This window comes from Mastomys coucha, unplaced genomic scaffold (genome assembly GCF_008632895.1).
Source record: "Mastomys coucha isolate ucsf_1 unplaced genomic scaffold, UCSF_Mcou_1 pScaffold6, whole genome shotgun sequence".
In the NCBI taxonomy this organism is placed as follows: Eukaryota; Metazoa; Chordata; class Mammalia; order Rodentia; family Muridae; genus Mastomys; species Mastomys coucha.
In genome coordinates, this window is record NW_022196912.1 from 15,865,550 (window position 1) to 15,886,149 (window position 20,600).

At 45.5% G+C, this 20,600-nt stretch overlaps 1 protein-coding gene across 3 annotated transcripts in view; it reads right to left on the bottom strand.

Moving 5' to 3' along the window:
* Vit (vitrin) overlaps window positions 1–20,600 on the bottom strand; it is a 113,042-nt gene that overhangs the window by 24,337 nt on the left and 68,105 nt on the right. For 2 of the 3 annotated variants that reach the window (XM_031356906.1, XM_031356908.1), the window contains 3 exons: window positions 16,612–16,797; window positions 3,943–3,987; window positions 1,815–1,877 (listed from right to left, as the gene is read on the bottom strand). In XM_031356906.1, coding sequence (XP_031212766.1) covers window positions 1,815–1,877; window positions 3,943–3,987; window positions 16,612–16,797 — 294 coding nt within the window. The remainder of the gene's footprint in view (window positions 1–1,814; window positions 1,878–3,942; window positions 3,988–16,611; window positions 16,798–20,600) is intronic. The other variant, XM_031356907.1, reaches the window with a different exon arrangement.

The following is a 20,600-nucleotide window of genomic DNA, read 5'->3' on the forward strand; positions in this document are numbered from 1 at the left end:
CATCTTGAACTATGTTCAGGAACAACATGTTCAGTTTTAAAACAAGCAATCTATCCGTTTAGTTCTCTTGGCTCTCTGGCCTGATTGCTGACAGCTGACACGGAAGTCTCCTTTCTTACCCTTCCCAGGATTTTTTTTTTCCATTGCTGGAATGAAACATAAGGCCTTGTTGCACTTCCTAGGCCAACATTCTATTACTGAGCAAAAGCCCCTGCCTCTAAACTCCCAGGACATCTTAATGACCAGGCTTCAATCTCATGGCACACACAGGCTAAGACCCAGCGGGTTTTTTCTGTGGAAAGACAGCAGGCTGATGCGAGACTGACATGAGTATTAATGGGTGGAATTGTGCCAGGAGCTGTTCAGTATTGGTGTCTTATTTATGGCCACAAGAAAGGTTCTAAATGAAGACGAAAGGTCAGATGTGGTCTCTCAAGGAATCAATGCACTGATTTTCTTAATTCTGTGATCTAGTTCTCCATGATGCAATTCTATAGATGAATTCACACTTTGGGCTATATAATAGGTCCATGTTGTGTACCTTTGAATGATATCTATCAGAGGCATACACAGGTCACAGGTGTTATGAAGTTCCCACAAAGGAACCTGCGAGCCGTTCTCAAGGACCACTGGACACTATGGCTGCAGAATCAGCCAGTGGGTCTGGAATGGAGGCTCCATCTCTACCTTTGTTTCAGCGGGCGGCTGGCTGACTGGTGGCAGCTTTAGGAGTGCTTTCGTTTGGTACGTAGGAAGGGACTACACTTCTCTCTGTTCCGTCTCTCTCCAGTCCCTCCTTTGTGAAACTCCCAGGTGTTTTCTCCCTTGCCCTGGTGAGGCTCATCATATGTGTGCCCTCTGGTTTCAACCTTATCTACATCCCATTTACAAGCTCTATAACAGAGTCTCTGCTTTGAACCACAGTTTATCTTCCAACTCTAGACAGTTCTGAGGCATTTTAATACCCACTTAACATTCTTTATTCTTTTTAATTTGATGAAGAATGACAGAATATGTTTATTCACTGTCATCTTCTTCCCCGACTCTGAATTTCTGACTGAACTGTCTCATCTCATCCAAGTATCAGATCTTGCTATTGGACTGAATATCTCACGGCAAATGACAGACATAGACATCCTTCCTGTCCCCAACCCTGGTTCAATCTGTGTTCCTCACCACAGTGACATTTATCCAGTTGCACAAGTCATTTTTTTTACAATATGAGTTAGATCTATGTCTTTGCCGAGTGTGTGTGGGAGAGCATGCACATGCCACAGCACAGTGTGTAGCTCTGTGACGACTCGTGGGAGCAGCTCCTCTCCACCATGGGTAGAACCATTAGGCTTTGCAACAAATGCCTTTGCCCCCTGAGTGGTCTCCAAAGTCCTGCAGATGTCATTTTTAACTGTCCTGTCTCTTGCCCCACCCCAAACTTACAGATTCTTTGTTTTCTATATTTCTTGACTCTACTAATTTCTCTATTTTCCGGTGAACTCCAAGGCCCTGCTTCTATTACTCCCATGGTACTCCACCCCTGACAATCAGCCTGTCAATTCTTTTCATCCACCCTTCCCCCCATCCCTTCCCATTCTTCATCCTGTTGCCATAGTGACTGAAAAAAAAAAACCCTTGATCCTCTACCCCTCATACATCTACTTTAAATCCTTCAAAAGCTCTCCATTCTCCTTAGAACAAAGTGTCAGAAGATGGAAGCTAAATAGACGTGTGGTAGGAGAGAGGTGGGTCTGAGTGGAAGCCAGTATGCAGAGGAGATGTTAAAACCACCCCGGGTCCCCAGATCTCAGTCAACTCACTTGGATCTCCCTGTGACACTGGCTCTGAAGACTGTGTGCTGACTTCTTCTCTTGGCACAAATCCTGGAAAGAGAAGGAAAAGCTGTTGTGACTTCCAAGCATAGGAAGCACCTGGCCTGACCCCAGAGAACGGGACAGAGCAGACATTCATCCCCAGCTCTGCGGCTTGTTATAGCCGCCTCTTCTCTACACAGGGCCTATCCTGAGAAAAATAAGTACCAGCGGCCTGCCCAAGGGTGCTGCTGGGTATTCGGGGGCCCTGTTTGGCTCTCATCTTAACTAGTTCTATCTGAGTTCTGGTTTATTTATGTAAAAACATTACGGATGTGTGGGTATAAATTATCATTCTCTAAAATTCTGAAAAATGTGAGGCCAGGAAAATTGAGTCTGGCTCATCCAAACCTTTCCTACGCTCAGTATGTATGGGTCCTTGGCCATGGCGATAGAGGCACTGAACAAAGATGATTTAGACACGTGAGGGCAATCTGGGAAAGGCTGTGCGTGTATGAGAGGGGAACACGGCTCCAATAGAAGGGCAGGGAAGACAGCCTCTCGGCCCCAGCACTTTAATGCTGGAGGCGGAGACACACAGTGTTCATGTTTGGAGAGGTTTGTGAGGGCAAGTGGGGTTCAGCTAGGCAGGGGTGGGGTAGCTTACTAGGGCTGGGGACGCAGAGGGTGGGAATAAACCGAAAACACAAGAAGCATGGATCTCTTAGGATGGCTGTGGCCAGCAGGGTTCTCAGAGGCAGCAAACATGTGCAGGAAACAGCTCTCTCAGTTTCCAGGATGCTTAGTTCTGGAAGTTTCCAGCAGTGGAGACCGGTGTGGAGGTCTGCTTCTGCTCTTAACTGCAGTGAGCTCACTGTCTCTCTCTCTCTCTCTCTTCCAGTGTGATTTCATCTTCCTGTTAAAGGTCAGCCAGCTTCCCTCACCTCCTCACATCATTTGGAAATACTGTTTTGGGTGTTCAATAGTATTTCTCAGCCAGATGCTTTGCAAGAACATGCCTCAACGCTCTACATTGTGTGTGTGTGTGTATGTGTGTATGGGGGTATGTGTGTGTATGTGTGTATGTATGTGTGTATGTGTGTGGGGGGGTATGTGTGTGTATGTGTGTGTATGTGTGTCTGTGTATGTGTGTGTATGTGGGGGGAGGTTTGTGTGTGTATGTGTGTATGTATGTGTATGTGTGTGTCTGGTATATATGTGTGTGTCTGTGTATATGTGTGTGTCTGTGTCTGTATATATATGTGTGTGTATGTGTGTGTATATGTGTGTGTGTATGTATGTGTATGTGTATGTATGTGTGTGTATGTATGTGTGTGTATGTGTGTATGTATGTGTGTGTATGTATGTGTGTGTATGTATGTGTGTGTATGTGTGTGTGTGTATGTATGTGTGTGTATGTATGTGTGTGTGTGTGTGTGAGTGTGTTCAGAGGTTGGGCTTTCATAACCCTGTCTCACCTTGCTAGTAAGAACTGCAAGACTTTATTAAAGGGTCAAATATTGAATGTAGTATTCAGTGAAACACACACACACACACACACACACACACACACACACACACATTGATGAGAGTGGAAAACCTCATACCATTTTCTTTTTTTCTTTTTTAAATTTTAATTTAATTTATTAAGACAAGGTCTTACTATGTAGCCTTGGTTGGTCTGGAGCTTACTATTTAGACCAGCCTAGCCCCAAACTCATAGAAATTCCTCTGCATCAGCCACCTGAGTGCTGAGACTAAAGGCATGCACCACTACCAGGCAGCCTTTCTGAATGAATTCACAGAAGCAGACTGAAAAAAAGACCTCCAGTGTGTGCTGCCAGAAGAAGTGAGGGTCTAAACCCATTGCAGTGAAATCACTTACTCCAGCCTTTGTCTTCACTCCTCTATCCCTTTTGGAAAACCAATATTGCCCAGGCATCCCTAGGAAAGTTTAGTAGCCCCATCCCTGGACCTGAAAGTCCCTGGAGAAACTCTTTAGAAAGACCACTCCAGCTGGGCTGGACCACCTAAGCCACCAGCTCAGCTGGGTTGGACCACCTAAGCCACCAGCTCAGCTGTCCTTCGGTGCTGTGCATCTGGTCTGATCGGTGTGAAGAGGTCAGCTGATGCTCACCTGAATCTAAAAGGACTGGTCCAGGCTTCCACGAGTCCATCTCTTCTGAATTTTAATAAAAAGAAACAAAGTTACTCAAACCAGACCAGCATAAACTCCCAAGAGAACTGCTGTGTTGTGGCTTCCCAACCCTGGGCAGAAGCTGCAAGGGTGGAAGATGGGGCTAGGATTTTGGAGGAAGCAGTGTGAAATTCTTGAGATGTTCCTCCTAAATGGAGATCTTAAAACCAAAGGTATGTTCTTCATTCCCATTGTACCAAGAGGCATGACTAAAAGGAGTCCTAGGATCCCCGAAAGGCTCATCTTGTCAAAACACACCTAGTCCCTGCTACATTAATGGCTGGCTGGTGCTTATTACTTCTGGAGGCCAGGAGTCACTAGCTACCCAAACAAAGCAGATTATGCCAATCTTGTTTTAGATTACTAAGAACCTGGGATATTTTCCTTGTAGCCATCTGAACTATTCTGAGCTAATGTTTTACCCACCGGTCTGGTCATCTATCCATTTTCTCACCTAACCACGCTCCATCCTTACTAACCATTCAATATGTGACCAATACCGTTTTAATTACACTGTTCTGCCTGTTTGGATTTTTTTTCCCAAAGCCGACGCCTTCCACCAGTTTCTGAGTTTCCTCTCATTGTGTGCCTCATTGGAGTGTGCTGACTGGTTTATGTCAACTTGACACATACTAGAGTTATCTGAAAGGAGGGAACCTCCTTTGAGAAAATGCCTCCTTAAGATCTGGCTGAAAGGCATTTTCTAATAAGTGATTGATGGAGGAAGGGCCAGACCTCCCGTTGTGAGTGATGGTCCTGGGTTCTATAAGAAAGCAGGCTGAAGAGGCCACAGGGAGCAAGCCAGTGCGCAGCACCCCTCTGCATCAGCTCCTGCCTCCAGGTGCCTGCCCTGCTAGAGTTCCTGTGCTGACTTCCTTTGGTAACGAATAGCAGTGTGGAGGTGTGAGCTGAACAAACCCTTTCCTCCCCCAGCTGCTTTGGTCATGGTGTTTCATCACAGCATTAGCCACCTAAACCAGGACACAGAGTAAAGAAGCGGGTCACTTTGGTTTTAATGCTCTGACAGGCCGTGAGGTGGAAGGTGATAGACAAGGGGAGATTTTGTACTCCCTGCTTTTATTTGGGAAATCTATCAGGTTAGGCGGGGCTCAGCGGCAGTGGGAACGTATTGGGAAACCTCACAACACAAAGGTGACTGTTTTTTTCCATCCTTACTTATGCTCTTCCCAGAAGCTGAGCGGCATAAGCAGCTTTTGGCTCCTAAAGGCTGTCTTGCTGGGTTTGGAACTCCTTACTGGGTCACTCAAAAGGAGTGATATATATATATCACACCTTTTTTTTTTTTTTTTTCTGTATGCGAAGAGGCCCGGGCAATTTGAAAAGGTTAACACACCCTTGTATGTCCAGGTTTAGTGGTAAGACCTGGATTTAACCTGCTTAAGGCAAGCCTTAACTAGGTTGGGTGACATAGTCTCCTGCCATGGAGTCTTTCCTGATCATCTTTAAATATCTGGATTTTACCCTTATTACTCTATTGCCACCTGCTGGTAAAATCAGCACTGTGTTATTTCCCTTTTTAAAAAGATGCTGGTGGCTTCTCTGGCTTTTGCCCACAGTTCTTTAAATGTTGTTTTAAATGTTCCTCGTCATGAAGGCTACCACGCCGAGCGTGTTATTACTACTTTAGTGACCCCAGCTTCTTACTGTTGTCCCCAAAGCCTCTTTCATCCCGCTTGGTGACAATCTGAACAAATTCTCATTCATTTAATAGCCAGTCCTGAAAAATATTTGGACAGCTGAGATTCAGTGTGTTTTGGACTTTGTGGTAATGAGAGGTAAATGTGTAAAAGGGCCTTTGTGTTCAGGTGTCAAGGAGGGCCAGGGCAGTATAAGATGGGGTGAGTCAGAAGACCATGCCGAGGCTGTCGAAAATAGGCAGGGTGTGCTGAACCCACCTACACTACAGTCCACCTACCGCCTTCTCTTATGGAAGGTTGATGTCATGAGGACTTACGCTGCCTTGACTCACACAGCAGAGACTTGGAGGAGGGATGTATGCACACAGTCAGCCTGAAAGTGTCACTCAACAAAACAGGGGATTATTTTGGTGACAAGGTTTGGTTGGCCATCTCACAGTTAGAGCCAAGGAAAGTATTGTGTTCGGAGCAATTTCCAGTGCAAAGAACATTCAGGAACCATCAACATTTACCTAGAGCTTGTTCAATGTCAGCCAGAATTACCTTGAAAGCAATAAGTCACATAGAGCCTGAATTAGGTAAAGGTATGACCCTGTTGTGCATTTGGGGAAAGTAAGACACAAACATTTGCTTTGGTTGTAGTTTGAGCACAGGTCAGAAGGCTCCAGAGATTGAGCCTAATTTCCATCCATCCATCCAATCATCTATCCACCAATCTATTAATCTATCCCTTTATTAATCTCTCTCTTACACACACACACACAGACACACTCACACAGACACACTCACACACACAGACACACACAGACACAGACACGCACAGACACACACACAGACACACACACACAGAGGAAAGGACCACTGTTGTTCTAGCATGTCAGAGTACTTGGCCTAGTACCATTACCTATAACTCCCACTAATGTGGTTAAGTCTTCAAAGGGGACCTAAGATGATGGTCCCGCCCCTCTGACACATCACAGGTGATACTGAGGCATGTCTCAGTTCTCTCTGTTTCCCTGCACATCTGGAAATTGCTAGCATGGGACCCAAGAGGGAGCTACAACACATAGCCATCAGGACTATAAAATTTTATGGGCCTGAAGCCCAGGTGGCCGGACAGGCCCCAAGTTCCTCCCTGGTGAGTCCCCGGGGTGTAGTTTGGAGGAGGAAGTGGAAGGTGATGGTGTAGCCTCCAGAGCTAAGGGATGCTGGTAGCCTCCCTTTCCTGGTTGTGCGTCCCTAGGGCAAGAGGGCAATGCATTTTCCTCAGACTTCCTTTTGCTACACACACACAGGAAGTGCTAAGAGAATACAGGCCTAAAGCATTGGTATGCCAGTAGCCTGTTGCACAGGCACTTTTAGAGACCACTTGGGACATTTTCTATCCCTGGGTGTGAGTTTATGCCAGGGAAGCATCAATGGGCCCAGGTTTACAAACGGGATATCCTCCAATACACACCATGAGATATTTATTTGGGACCTGGAAAATGTTTTTCATGGAAACACTAATTCCATGCTTAGATTTCCAGGCCAGAGACGCTTATTTGACTCAAACAGAGCCCATGGGGCCATGCTTGATATTCTGACCTGGGTACACACACTCAAGTATGCATAGACAGGATTCAGGTGGCCTGCTGACTCTAGAAGCAGTAGAACAGAGCGATTCCAGGACTTGAGTAGTTGCAGGCCCAACAGGAGAGGAGCCAATTGTGAGGCAGTTTGCCCAGTTGGAGCATGCACTGTTTTCAGATGAGCAGTAATTCTCAAACACAGGCATTGTGTTCTGCTCTGGGTGCAGGGCTCTGCCACACACTGCAAGTCACAGAAGGATCTATTGGAAGAACTGGAGAGATCTACTCCAGAAATGATGAGACCTTAAGTTGAGGTTTATAGATTTGAAATTGTCTCTCAAATTGAAAGCCATTCAGAATCTCAGACTTTCTCTGGAAGTCTGAGGATGATTTGGTTATTGGAGATCTCAAAGAGGTTTTGATTCTGTGGGGATTAATTTTTTGCCTAGATGCATTTTATAGAATTCTTTGTAATTCTAAGATCTTATAGTTTTATAGTTGGGGAACTGGGCAACTTGCTTGACATGTACGACATGTATGGCATGTGTGACATGTGTGGCATGTATGGCATGTGTAGCATGCACATGCATGTATGATGCATGCGACATGCATGACATGTGTGACACATGCATGACTGATGTGACATGGGCGGCATCCATGACATGTGTGGTATGTATGACACATGTGACATGAGAGACATCCATGACCTATATGACAGGTACGGCACATGTGACATATGTGGTGTGCACGACACGCATAGCATGTCTGACCCATGCGACATGCATGACACATGTATGACACATGTGACACAGAGGACATCCGTGACATGTGTGGCATGTGTGATGTGTGACAGGTATGACATGTGTGACATGGTAAGAGCAGACTGGAGACCTAACAGCCACAGATGTACTTACCCACCTTGACTCAGAGTATACAGATAGTTCCTCCTGTCTGCAGGAGCCTTTGTGGGATTCCATGGCTATCCATTTCTGCACATCTTTGGGCTGACAGAGTGACCAAAGGCAAGGACGTGCTGAGAATCATGGGAGGGTCTGAGTGGTTCAGGGCAGTTGTGTGGATGATGGCGTTCTAGTTTCCTCTTTGTTGCTGAGATACAATATACTCTGAGCAAAAGCAACTGGGAGGAAAGCAATTTGTTTGTCGTACACTTTCAAGTTATAATCTGTCATGGAGGGAAGTCAGGGAAGGATTTCAGATAGGAATTCAAAGGCAGGAACTGTGGAGGAATGGTGCTTGCTGGTTTGCTTCCAGGCTCAGACTTAGCTAGCATTCTTATAGCTCAGGACTACAAGAGTAGGGAATGGTGCTGCCTGTTGTGGACAAGAACCTCCTACATCAATTAAAGATCAAGACCACTCCCCACAGACAAGCTCACAGGCTATTCTGATCTGGGCACTCTCTCCACTGTGAGTCTCATGTGAGTCTAGGCTGGGTGGGTCCAATTGACAGTTAAGCCTAACTAGGATAATTAATTAGTGAGATGGGAAAGAGTTGGAGAAATGAAAAAGATCTGGGTAAAGGGAGCTAAGAACATTTTTATAGGTCTATGTATTAGAAACATGAAGGAGACTGAAGAGGAAGCAGAGACTCAGAGAATAAAAGAACTGGAGGATGATTTGATTAGAAAAAAGCAATGGGCCTAAATGCATTCCCGAGAACAAAACTTCAAATCAATCCAAAGGTGATCAGGCCGCAAACAAAAGCGAGTTGGAGCCTGGGGATGCAGCCTGGTTTCGGTCCACCCTGAACACATGTCTGACTCCAATGGTGCAGCTTGGTATTTGCATTTTATCCCAGAAGCCAGCCTGCAGATTGCTTGGGTGGGAAAATCTCTGGAGGGGATATAAGGTAATATAAACCCTTAGGCCTCTGGCTTGATTGAAGCCTCCTCTTTGCCTTACTGAGAACAGACAATCCAAAGATATTTCCTGAAGGCTAAAATGACTCGGTGTGCCCTGACACTCTGTCGACCTGGAGTTGAGCTGGAGAAACCAAGGGCCACCATGTAGATATGTTTCTAGGATACAAGACTAGAAGGGTCAAGCGGTTTGCCCAGGCTGATACCTGCTCCAGTAGACTTCTGTAAAAAGTCACTGGGACCTGGCCTTTGGGTCCTGTGGGGATTCTACAGGCTCAGCGGATCTACATACAACCACTGACTGCTTTTTTCTCTTATTTTGTCCCCAGTTGAGAGTGGCTCTGGTTCTGCTGAGTTATCTGTGGTTGTTGTCACATCGGGGGGCTGCAGAGGAGGCAGCCATCTTGGTCAGGGGAACAAGAGGAGCAGATGGCCCATGGCTTGGCCAGTTCTGGTTCTGAAGCCAAGATGACAGTATAACTTGGCAGAAGTGTTGTTATGCAGCTTATGGAAACCCTGTTAATTCTGATGGGGTGTGTGTGGATTGGAGGGGGATGGATCTTATTCTCTTATCTTGTGTCAAACAAAGCAGAGGCTATGGGGCTGGAAAGGTGGCTTAACGGTTAAGAGTACTTGCTCTTACAGAGGATGGGGGTGGGGGGGGAGCTTAGACTCCCAGCATCTACATGGTGGCCCACAACCATCCACAACTCCAGTTCCAGCAGATGCAATGCCCTCTTCTGACCTTTGCAGACACCAGGCACACATGTGGTACACATACATACTTGTGGGTAAACACCCACACACATTTCAATTAAATAAATAAGCAAAGCATAAACATTAGGGTGTGTGTGTGGGGGGGGATACAAACACCTCTTCATGGAAGGCCTGGCTTCTATTCCTCATGTCCTCAATGGGAATAGCATAGTTTTAGTCAGCCAGTCAGCTCCCAGAGCAGGCCTGGTGGGAACTTGTGAGAAGCACCTTTGTCCTGCTCTGCCCCTTTCTGCTGTCTGTGAGCTTCAGCAGAGCTGCAGCCTCTGCTGCGGCCCCAAGTCATTAAAGGCTGCATGGAAGTGAAGAGAGATGAGCCCTGAGGGTTGCAACTCACAGGCATGCCCCTGGGAAAGAACCTGCTTCTTTCCCTGAAGCATAACAGATGTCCCCAGCCAAGATGTGCTCTGTCCTTTCCTGGGAGATGATAAAGATTTCCCTTGATCTTTTAAGTGAGTTTCCCCAAGCATGAGCCCCAGAGAGTATCTCTTTTCAGTCTTCTAAGAGCCTGGTTATGGAATCCTTAGGAATTGCCATCACAACCTGTACACAATCACCTCTAGGAAAGGGAGATGAGGCAAAGGGCTGGCTTACTTAATGTCTGCCTTACGTTCCATGCAGGTTTCTTCACAGACCTGAGGGCGGAGCACTGTGTTGGCCCAACTATTCTGTTAGCTATTTATTAGCTCGAAATCAAATGGCCAGGATTCAGGTTGTTGGAAACATGTAGGGCAGCATTGAGCAGGACAGCTGAGGCCTCACCTGGACTGGCACCAGGACTGTGTGGGCTGCTTGAGTAGGTGGTGGGGGACCATGGACCTGGAAGCGCAGTTCTACTGCTAAGAGCATGGATGTGAATCTAGCTAGTTCTCATTCTTTCCAGAAGCCAACCTTGCAAGTCTAGACTAGGGTCAGAACCAAGACAAAGCCTTTGTGAAGTCTGAACCTGCATTGGACGAGGCATTGGAATGGAAAATAAATAAATAGACAGTCATATGGATAGATAGAATAATAAATTAATCAATCAATCAATTAATCAGTCAGACTGAATTTAGAATAGTGGCTAGGTAGTCCAGGCACTAAGCCCTTATTCATAAGGGTCATATTTCTTAAATTTCCTTGTTCTCAAAAATAATTTTCCCTCAGCTGTGCCACTTGTGGAGATGTTAAAGCAATCCTTCAACAGAAATGTCGCTTAACATTTAGCCATTTGCCGAGGCTGCATAAACACAGAGTTGATACAAATCATTAGCTTTCAGTCGTTTTTAGAAGCGTCCACCAGGTCAGCCTTGATTACTCTGGGAGAGCCAACTGCATTTCACCTCTTCCTGGGTAGCTTCTCTGAAGGAAGGCTTGACAAGGAGAAGGGAGAGAGAGGAGCTTGCAAAGAGAAACACAGGGCCCCTTGGAGGAAGAAGTCAACGGAGGGAAACAAAGACCCATGCATGCTTCATAGCGAGGACTAAGGGAAAGTTGATGAGAAGATTCTAATTTCTTTTAGGGTTACCTGTGGTGGATTTTTTTTTTCTCCTTTTGGCTTTGCTTCAGTCATGGGATATGAACTCAAAGAGGCTTTATTATTTGTATAAATCATAAGAATGCCATAGACTCACTGTAAAGAAGTTATTTCCATCTACTATGCATGGCAAGGAGCCATCCTTGGCTTTCTATCTAGCAGTTGCTGGCCTCTGATTTTGGTATGTAGCAATACAACCCTTGCTCTGTGCACACATTCTCATGTACAAAGCACAAGTTCAGGACTAGGCTAGAAGCCTGTGTTGTACCTCACCTCTTTGGCTGAGCAACATACCACAGGCCAGTCTCACATCAGCCAGGGCCCATGCATACCAGCTTTTTAAAGGTTAGCATTGGCAGTCATGGGTTTAGTTATAGTGATATGTATATGTATACATATATATCATTATTGCCTATATATGTATCCTTATTGCCTGTACTCATTTCATTCCCCCATCATCCCTCTCTTTTGGGGGTCCTTTTCCTTAATTTAGCCTCAGATAATCCCCCATCCTGATGTAACACACACCCCGTTACCCTTTCGCCTTCTTGGTTCTGTTGTCTGTCTACCTTTCTCCTTTCAGACTTTTTCTCTCTGAGTCCATGTTCTACGTCTCTCTCTGCTCCTCCCACACCCCCAAATCTAGAGTCCACATACAGGAGGAGAACACAGAATATTTCTCTTTTGGACTCTGCCTTATTTTTCTGAAAATGATGATCCCTTCTATCCCCTCCATTTTTCTTGAAAACGCCATAGCTGGATTTTTCTTTATGGCTGAATAGCATTTTGCTCACTTTCTTCTGCACTCCACTCAGCAGCTGTATGGTATGTTTACCTGTATTTCTAATGATGGCGAATAAATCTTCATTTCCCTCCCTGTGAACACATCTCATGCCCGTTCTCATCCTCGGATAATACTTACCTTCCACTTCTGTCTTAGAAGTGTGAATTCTGTCATTTATCCACACTCATTCCCAAACTGTGTATTTCAGTTTGCAGTATAAATTCTCTCTATCTCTCTATCTCTGTGTCTCTGTGTCTCTGTGTCTCTGTCTCTGTGTCTCTGTCTCTCTCTCTCTCTCTCTCTCTCTCTCTCTCTGTAGACATCTTTCTATTTAATGGCATGTATTCAGTTCCTGATACAGTTGCATATATTTTTAAGAATATATTTATTGGTCATTTGTAGTTCTAGTGCAGCCTGCCTGGTCCTGGTCTTTCTTCATTTTTTTTTTTCTTTAGGAACGTTTGTCTTTTAAAAGATTGGGTTTTAAGAAAAACTTTCTTCAGACATCCTATGGAAGAAAAGCTTTCACAGGTGGCAGACATATCAAAGTGGAGTTCACTGACACTGGTTTCCTCCCGCCCCTGTCCTTGCTCTCTGCCTCTTCCTTTCCCAGGCTGGGCTGGAAGGCAAATGAACGGCTCTGCCATTTCTACGCCTTGTCACTAGGTGGCGCTCTTTACCCCTATGGTCTATTTGTATTGTGTATACATTTTTAATGCTAATCAGCAGTGGCCACCAAAGTGCTTCTTACAGTGAACCTAACCAGGAAAACAATACTACAAGCAACCACTTCTCTGCTTTATAAACCTGAGAGATTGCTGACTCGACAGATCGTCTCTCTTTGCTAACTATTTCTAACTATTGCAGCAGGTGATCTGGCTCTCTGGGTGGCTCTCTCTGGTGCTGGGTGCTCCTGGGGGCACTGGAACCATCTTGGCCTCTTCCATGAAGACAGTCTTATTCCTGCCCTGTGAGCCGACTCTGTCCCTTTGGCTCTTGGCTTAGTACTCCTACCCTTGGCTTGTACATTCATGGGTCAGCGAAAGGATCATAATGTTCAACCTCCTCTTCCTGGGCATCCTCCCACACCCGAGCGAGCTCTCACATGCTGAGAGAGCTCCTGTCTCTCCTAAATAATTACTCTTTTTTTTGTGGTTAACTGCCCACTAAAGCAAAGCTTCTCAACCTATGGGTTGTGAGTCCTAGATATTGTATATCTGATGTCCTGCATATCATATGTTTATAATATTCATAACACCAACACAGTCATCGTTATGAAGTGGCAACAAAAATACTTTTCTGACTGGGGGTCACCACAACATGAGGGGCTGCATCAAGTTTTGCAGCATTAAGAAGGCTGAGAACCACTTGGAGTCTAAGATGCGATGTTCTGTCTGAGCAGAACCTTTGGACCTCCGTGTAGAACAAGGAGGACTCTCAGGCCTCAAACCCACGGTCCCTGTTCCAGCTACACGTGTGTCAGGTGTCCTAAGCTGAAGGGATTAGCTCTGCACCTTAGTGTGTTGAGGTGGGGTACTCAGTGAGATAGCCCAAGATCCTAGAACGGTTTCTGATGCATAATAGACATTCAAAAATATTTCTTAAATGAATCAGGCTTTGCTTGAACATCCCAGTTACATTTGCTTCTAGACTCTTTCCGTTTCAGTCACACATATAAAAGGGAGAAATAACAACTGGCTCCTCGGTTGATACTCCAAGGAATGCTTTCTTATCCCTGGCAAATTATTCCAGCTTTTTAGAATTTAAAAGGTAGTTGTTTATCTACCAAATATTATTTCCTGTAGTTGGGTTAAAGTGTCACAGCAACTTATATCCCTAGTCTATTTTACCATATGACCTCACATTAAGTATGTATTATATTTTATAAAAGGGCAGAAGACCACTTAAATCATCATTAATGATCAAGCTTATGGACCATCTTCCTGAGGCACTATGTATGGTAGAGGGGTTAGGTTTCATCCATTTGATGATGGGACAGGATGTGGGACTTACAAACTTCACATTTGAGTTACACAGACTCAAAGTACGAAGTAAAATTCTCATGCTTATGTAAGTTTTTACTTTAAAGAGAGAGTCATTCATAAAAGTAGATAGATGTTTAGGACAGTGCATCTCAATCTTCTTAATGCTGTGACCCTTTAAGACAGTTCCTCATATTGGGGCAACCTCGGCCATAGCATTATTCTCATTGCCACTTTAGAACTGTACTTTTGCTACTGTTATATAATTGCATTGTTATTGTAATGCAAATATCTCTATTTTCTGATGGTCTTAGGTGACCCCTGTGAAAAGGTCATTGGGTCACAACCCACATGGTAAGGACAGCAGATACAAGACCAAGAGGGTGGTGGCTCAGGTTCACAGGAACAAGGCTTCTTTAGGAATGGTGAAACTTTGAGAATTCGATTGTAGCGATGGCCGTGTAACTCTATGGACACCACCTCCTCCCTGCATAAGAACCTTAAGTGGGTGGATTGTATGGGATGTGAAAAGCAGCTCTGTACAACTGTTCCTTTAAATGGACAAATGCATTTGGTCATCCACATCTGCTTCTTTTCTTGGCCGCAGAATGCTTTCGAGTGGACAATGCCATGTTTGAGAAGTCCTCCTTCCCTGCCTACTCGGGCTCCTGTCTTAACAGCTGTGGTGCCTGCTGCACGGAGGCCTCTCCCTTTCCAAGGACTTGCCCAGCAGTGTGTGGGTCGCAGAGAAGTGGGTGCTGTGTGAGCACGAACAGAGAACACTGGCAGGCTGGGAGGCTGCTGTCCAAAGCCCCTGTCCCAAAGCCAGAAGTAACAAAGCTCTGCCAGGTTGGGAGCCACTACTTCAGGGTTTTTTTGAGGGGTTTTCAGCCAAATTGGCATCAAGACTTCCAAGCTGTCAGTATAGCTAAGAAAACAAGGCACACACTCACTGAGCTGTTACATAAGGTGCCCTCTGGGAGAGATAACTACCGGTTCCGATACTAGAATGTATTTGAAAGAATGGAGGAGTCAAAAGGCAAGCACTTGGGATGCCATAGAGAAAAGCTCCGCTTCCAGGGACTCCTATGAGTCCTGGTTACCCAGCACCCCAGATCACTTCTCTTCTGCTGCCAGGTATCAATAACTTGTGTTACTATTAGTGTAATAGAAACAAGAATAGGATGGGGTGGAGAGCATGTACCATGTATTTCAAAACTTTACAAAAGTATTTTTATGAGTCTCTGATTTGGGGCATCTAGGCCACAACTTCCAGGAGGTATCTGTGAAATAGAATGTTTACAGTGGAATCACTGACAAATATATGATAAAGTGTGTGTTATACCTGGCCTGTGGACTGCACGTGTGTGTGCATCCTGACTTTTACTATTAATTACTAAATTAAATAATTAAATTATATCAGGGAAGCTCAGCAGACTCCAATCGTGCCACTTTATCCTGGTCAATGTGTGGTCCTCCACGGCTCCTACCGTACTGGTACTGTTGTGTTTGCTGATGGCAGGAATTCCAAGCGTTGGAGTTTGGATTCCTGCTCTGCTTGCTCACCAGTGACCTCGGGCTCTTTCCCTTATCACCTTTGTCCTCAGGTTAGTCACCATAACAATGGATTTGTTTAAGTTAGAAGTCAAATAGATCAGCTCCATGGAGTTGTTGTGACCCAGTAAGCTAATATGTGTGAGTTACTCAGAAAAATGCCCCCAGTGCGGTTGAAAGTGTGACTTCTCCTGTGGAAAACCAAAGGATGGGTAGACAGATGCCAAGGCTCTGCTAGGGAAGGGGAGGGTCAGGCTGAAAAAAGTAAGTCCTGGGAACTTCCTCCCAGAAGGAAAAACAGACAGGAACTTCTCAGCAGACAGGAACTACTCAGAGAAACCTTCTGAGATAACAGGAAGCCCATTGCACAACTTCTCACCCCTCCCCTCCCCCCACCAGAAAACTATTTGAACCGACACAGGTGCTTTTAATCTCTGGGTGGTGAAGACAGAAGCCTGCGAATGTGACAGCAGATACAGCACTATCTGACCTCCTAAAGGGAGTCTTTTGATTTTATTCTTAACATCTAAAGGCTTCTGGGTGTGGGTATTTATTACTTAAGGAAACAAAGTCCAGAGCACAATGGTCAGAGGGAAGCCTACAGTCTTTTTCAAATGAACTTTTGGAAGGAAGAATGGTAATGTTTGTACCTAATGGGCATGCTATCCGACCTTCTCCAGTATGACAATGGTGATTGTGTTTTGAACCTGGAAGACAGAACCTGCTGCCTCCCACCCTGGTGAAGGTCTCACAGACTCTAGCTGACTCACAGTCACTAGCTGAAAGGGAAAGAGCGGGGTACTACATACCCAGATCCCCCACCAGCTGTTCCTCTAAGGATATACCATTCTGCTCTTGTGGTACACAGAGGTACATGGCCAATCTACTCACCCATCTCCTGACTCCTGTGGCCCACAGGTTGGGGTCTGGAGCTGCTGGTGACAGATGCTGCAAAAGGCTTTGAGGTGGCTCTGTGGGTGGCCTCAGCTACTTGGGTAGCTAGAGCCTGTGTCAGGGTGACAGGCTGTATGGTTGTCCCTGGAATAGATGGCTTCTCATAGGCTTTTGTGGTCTCACCTGTAAGAAAACAGAGTTTCACTGGTGCCCACCAAACAGCCTGTGGGACTTAGAGGACCAGAAGTCAAATAAACATTCACTGAACACCACTGGCTTTTAGCAGAGACTTGTGCTAGTTGCTGTGGAGGGCAGAATCTATATAAACAGCCTGTACAAATTCAGAGCAATAAGCCAATCAACAAAGATTAAACAACACATTTAGGTTACAGTTCAAAACCATAGCAACACAGAAGAGGCGGAACCCGGTTAGTTGCCAGATTACTTTGCCAGGCCCCATGAGCAGCCGTTTGTTTTCCTTCCTAACATCTAATTCTCTTTCTCCCCATTCTATAACCTTGCTATCTTGGTTGAAATTGGCCTATGGATGCACAGTACTTCCAGCACCCCCACTAAGGCTCACTCTTACAGAAATGCATGTTGGTTTAAGTTGGTTCCTGAGCAGTCAACTGACTTCTGACCTCAGATGTCTTGCCAATAGTTGGGATTATGGAACTAACTCAATGGCAAGGACCATCTAGGCTCTCGTAAATTACGAAGGTTTAGCTTGTGTCTGGCCATTATCCTTTCGTAGCCTCCCAGGTGTGTGTGTATACTAGCTTTGGGACATTTCACTTCCCGTAACTCTCTCTCATCATCTCCCTGCCCTGGAGCCCTTCCCAGCAACAAGTCCCCTCCTACTTTGATGTCCTATATTTGAGTCAGCGAGTTTGGTTTTGGCCGCTTGCATGAGTATGAGTGGGAGGCTATTTTAAGATTTATTTTAATTCTTGATTATGCATATGTGTGGGATTATGCATTTGAGTGTAGTGTCGGCGAAGGCCACAAGAGGGAGTCAGATGCCATCCTTTAGAGCTAGAGTTATGGGTGTTTGTGAGTTGCCCTACATGGGTACCGAGAATCAAACCCAGGTCCTCTGAAAGAGCAGCAAGTTCTCTTAACCACTGAGCCGTGTCTCTGAGCCTGAGTGTGAAGTCATTTTCCAGAGTGTAGGGAGCTGATCCAAGGCTCTAGTTGCAAAGCAAGTCTCAATTTCCTGGTGCTCCGGTTGCTCAGAGAGTCTCCCTGAGGTTTAGGGCAAGGGAGGTTACCTCATGAATACTGGAGACCTTGGACCAGGGCTATAAAGAGACATAATGGTCCCCCTCATGGTCAGTCCCCTCAGCTCCGGGTCTATTGCCAGTGGCTACTGGGCATCAAGTGGAGTATGTCACCTTCTATAACTGGGAATCTGGTGTCCTGGTGTTGCTGTAATACACTGCCCTAAACTTGGAGGCTTAAAGCTACAGGGTTCTATTTTTCTTATGGTTCTGGGCCCAGGATTTCAAAATAAGGACTACTGGGCCAAGCTTAGTGCATCAGCAGCACTGAGTTTCCTCAAGGAAGCCCGAAGGTAGCATGTGTTCCTGCATCAGTCAAGTTCATCTGGAGTGGTTCACGGCTGCTATTAAGGTTAGCATCCTCCTCCATCCTATTGTAACATGATCTCCTCTTTGCAATGCATGAAGGAGTTTCTCTCTATTTTCCTTTTATGGAGATGTATGTGATTGTTTTAGGGCCTACCCAGATAATCCAGGAAAATACCCAATGTCAAGACCCTTGATCCTACTAGCAGTATGCTCCTCTCCATATAAGGGCACACTCTGGTCCCCTCCCAGTGATAGGGATTTCAGTATCTTTTGGAGGGGACTTTCTCAGTTCACCGTAGCATTCTGGCTCTAGTCGTTAATCATTGTGTTTGGGGTTGATGCATTTTAGACACATGGAAAAGCAGGCTAAGGGGATAACATCTGAGGTCAAACGATACCTCTCTCCATCCTATTTGCTCCTTGATGTCATGTGACACCATACATGGCACTGCATCCTAGAAGAGTGTCAGAGCTACAACCCTGCAGTCATCATTTGGTGGGGTGTTCAAACCCACTGCCCAACACTGGCACCCGCCCCCTTCCACACCCTGACACTGGCACCTTCTAGAGGTGAAACCAAAGCATTAATTTGGGAGAGCAGGCTAGATTGGAAAAAACCCCAAAAACTCAGGATCGGGGTTCAATTTAGCCATTCCATCTGCTCTTGCGGGTAGGAAGCAGGTTTCGCATTTTCATTCACTCTGTTGCTTGCCAACAGTTGGCCATCTTTAAATCAGTCAGAAGACTGGGCCAGACAATCATGAAAGAGCCATGGAGGGCTCTGGGCTTCAGTCGGCATCTGTACCATCCTAGGGCAGAGCCAAGACTGCCTGATGTACAACATTTCTTTTACTTTGAATGATAGCCATTCATAATAAGTCCCAGAGAAGTGTTTAATTTCTCAGGAGGGATCCTCTGCTTTGTGCTGATGTAAGAAGTCCTTAGTGCCTCTTGAAGGAGATGCAGGCCAGCGCTTGGGATGCTTCATTTAGGGAGGTGGTACCAAGTAGAACTGCTTGTAGATATCAGTGGACAGGACCAGGATCTAAGTGTTCATTTTGGGAGGCAGATATAAACTATCATGCAAGGATAGTTTTACTTTCAAATCATTAATTCATCCACAATTCAACAAAGTAAAGCTTTTACTAGAACATCTTCTTATATAGTTTGAAAATCACAATTATCTTTTTTTTTTTAACTCTATTGCTATGAGGCTCTTGACCTACCCCAATCATCTCTGTTTGTGAATATTCATTTTCAAGAGAGCCAGAGATTAACTACCACAAGGGTAGCCAATGATCCTGGACACAGCTGCTTTCAAATGCTTCATCAGTTTACTCAAGAGTCTATGTTTTTGTTCATTCTCTGTCATTAGTTAGAACCATGTTTATCATGGAGGAAGAGGATGCTGCTGTCCCTAACCGAATTCTCCAGGTTCCTTACTGCATATCACATGCTTGGCTCATTAGGAGCAATCTGACATAATACCCTGTCAAATGGTTTCTGCGGGTGGTGTCAGATATATGGAAATTTTTTTTTCTCCTTTCAAAAGCTTTCACCAAAAGCTCTCAATGCATTACTCATCTGGGCATAGCCAAGAACAGCTTCCCCAGCAGCTACTTCTCCGAGGCAGCAGATGGAGCCCCAGGCCTCTCTACACCTGACAGTTCCAGAGAGTTGAGCTCAGGGGGTTACGGATGCAGCCACCAGGAGTTGATCTCTGAGAAGCTGTCTGGGATAGGCTACGGAATGTTTGATATAAGAACTTTGGCCTGGGCCAGAATGAGCTCCTAGCTCTTCCTACCCTGGTTTCTAAAGCTAACTGAACCTGTGTTTTATAAATGGGGGCAGTCATGCCTACTTGGCAGAGCTGACGCCATAATTTGGATGAAGCTTATAAGTCCCCTACACTGTGTATTGCACATGTAGGAATCCAATAAATGGGTGGAGTTGACATTTGACATCATGCTATGAGTGACTCCTCCTCTGCAGTGAACAGCAGTGTACCTTGTAGCTGTGACAAGGACAGAGCCAAGATGCCCATAGGTCTGCGTATTGGCTCTTTTCACCATTCTGAGTCTTAGGGCTGTACACTAGGGCAGGAGGCCTAAGACCCACTGCCTATCTTCTGTATCCTGCCACTTTGGAGGACTTTTACGTAAACATTCCTGGGTGAAGATTGTCACAGTCCTTCCTGGAAGTGGACACAAATATCCCTAGGCTGAGCTAAGGGACAGGCTTGTCAAGAAGTCAAGAAGTCTCCCCACCTACAAGGATGAACAGAAGAAGGTGGAAGAATATATCTCAAGGTCTCTGGCGATCTCACCAAAGCTTATTGTCAGGTGGTGTCATCGGGGGTGTGTGTGTGCGTGTGCGTGCGCGTGCGCGTGTGTGTGT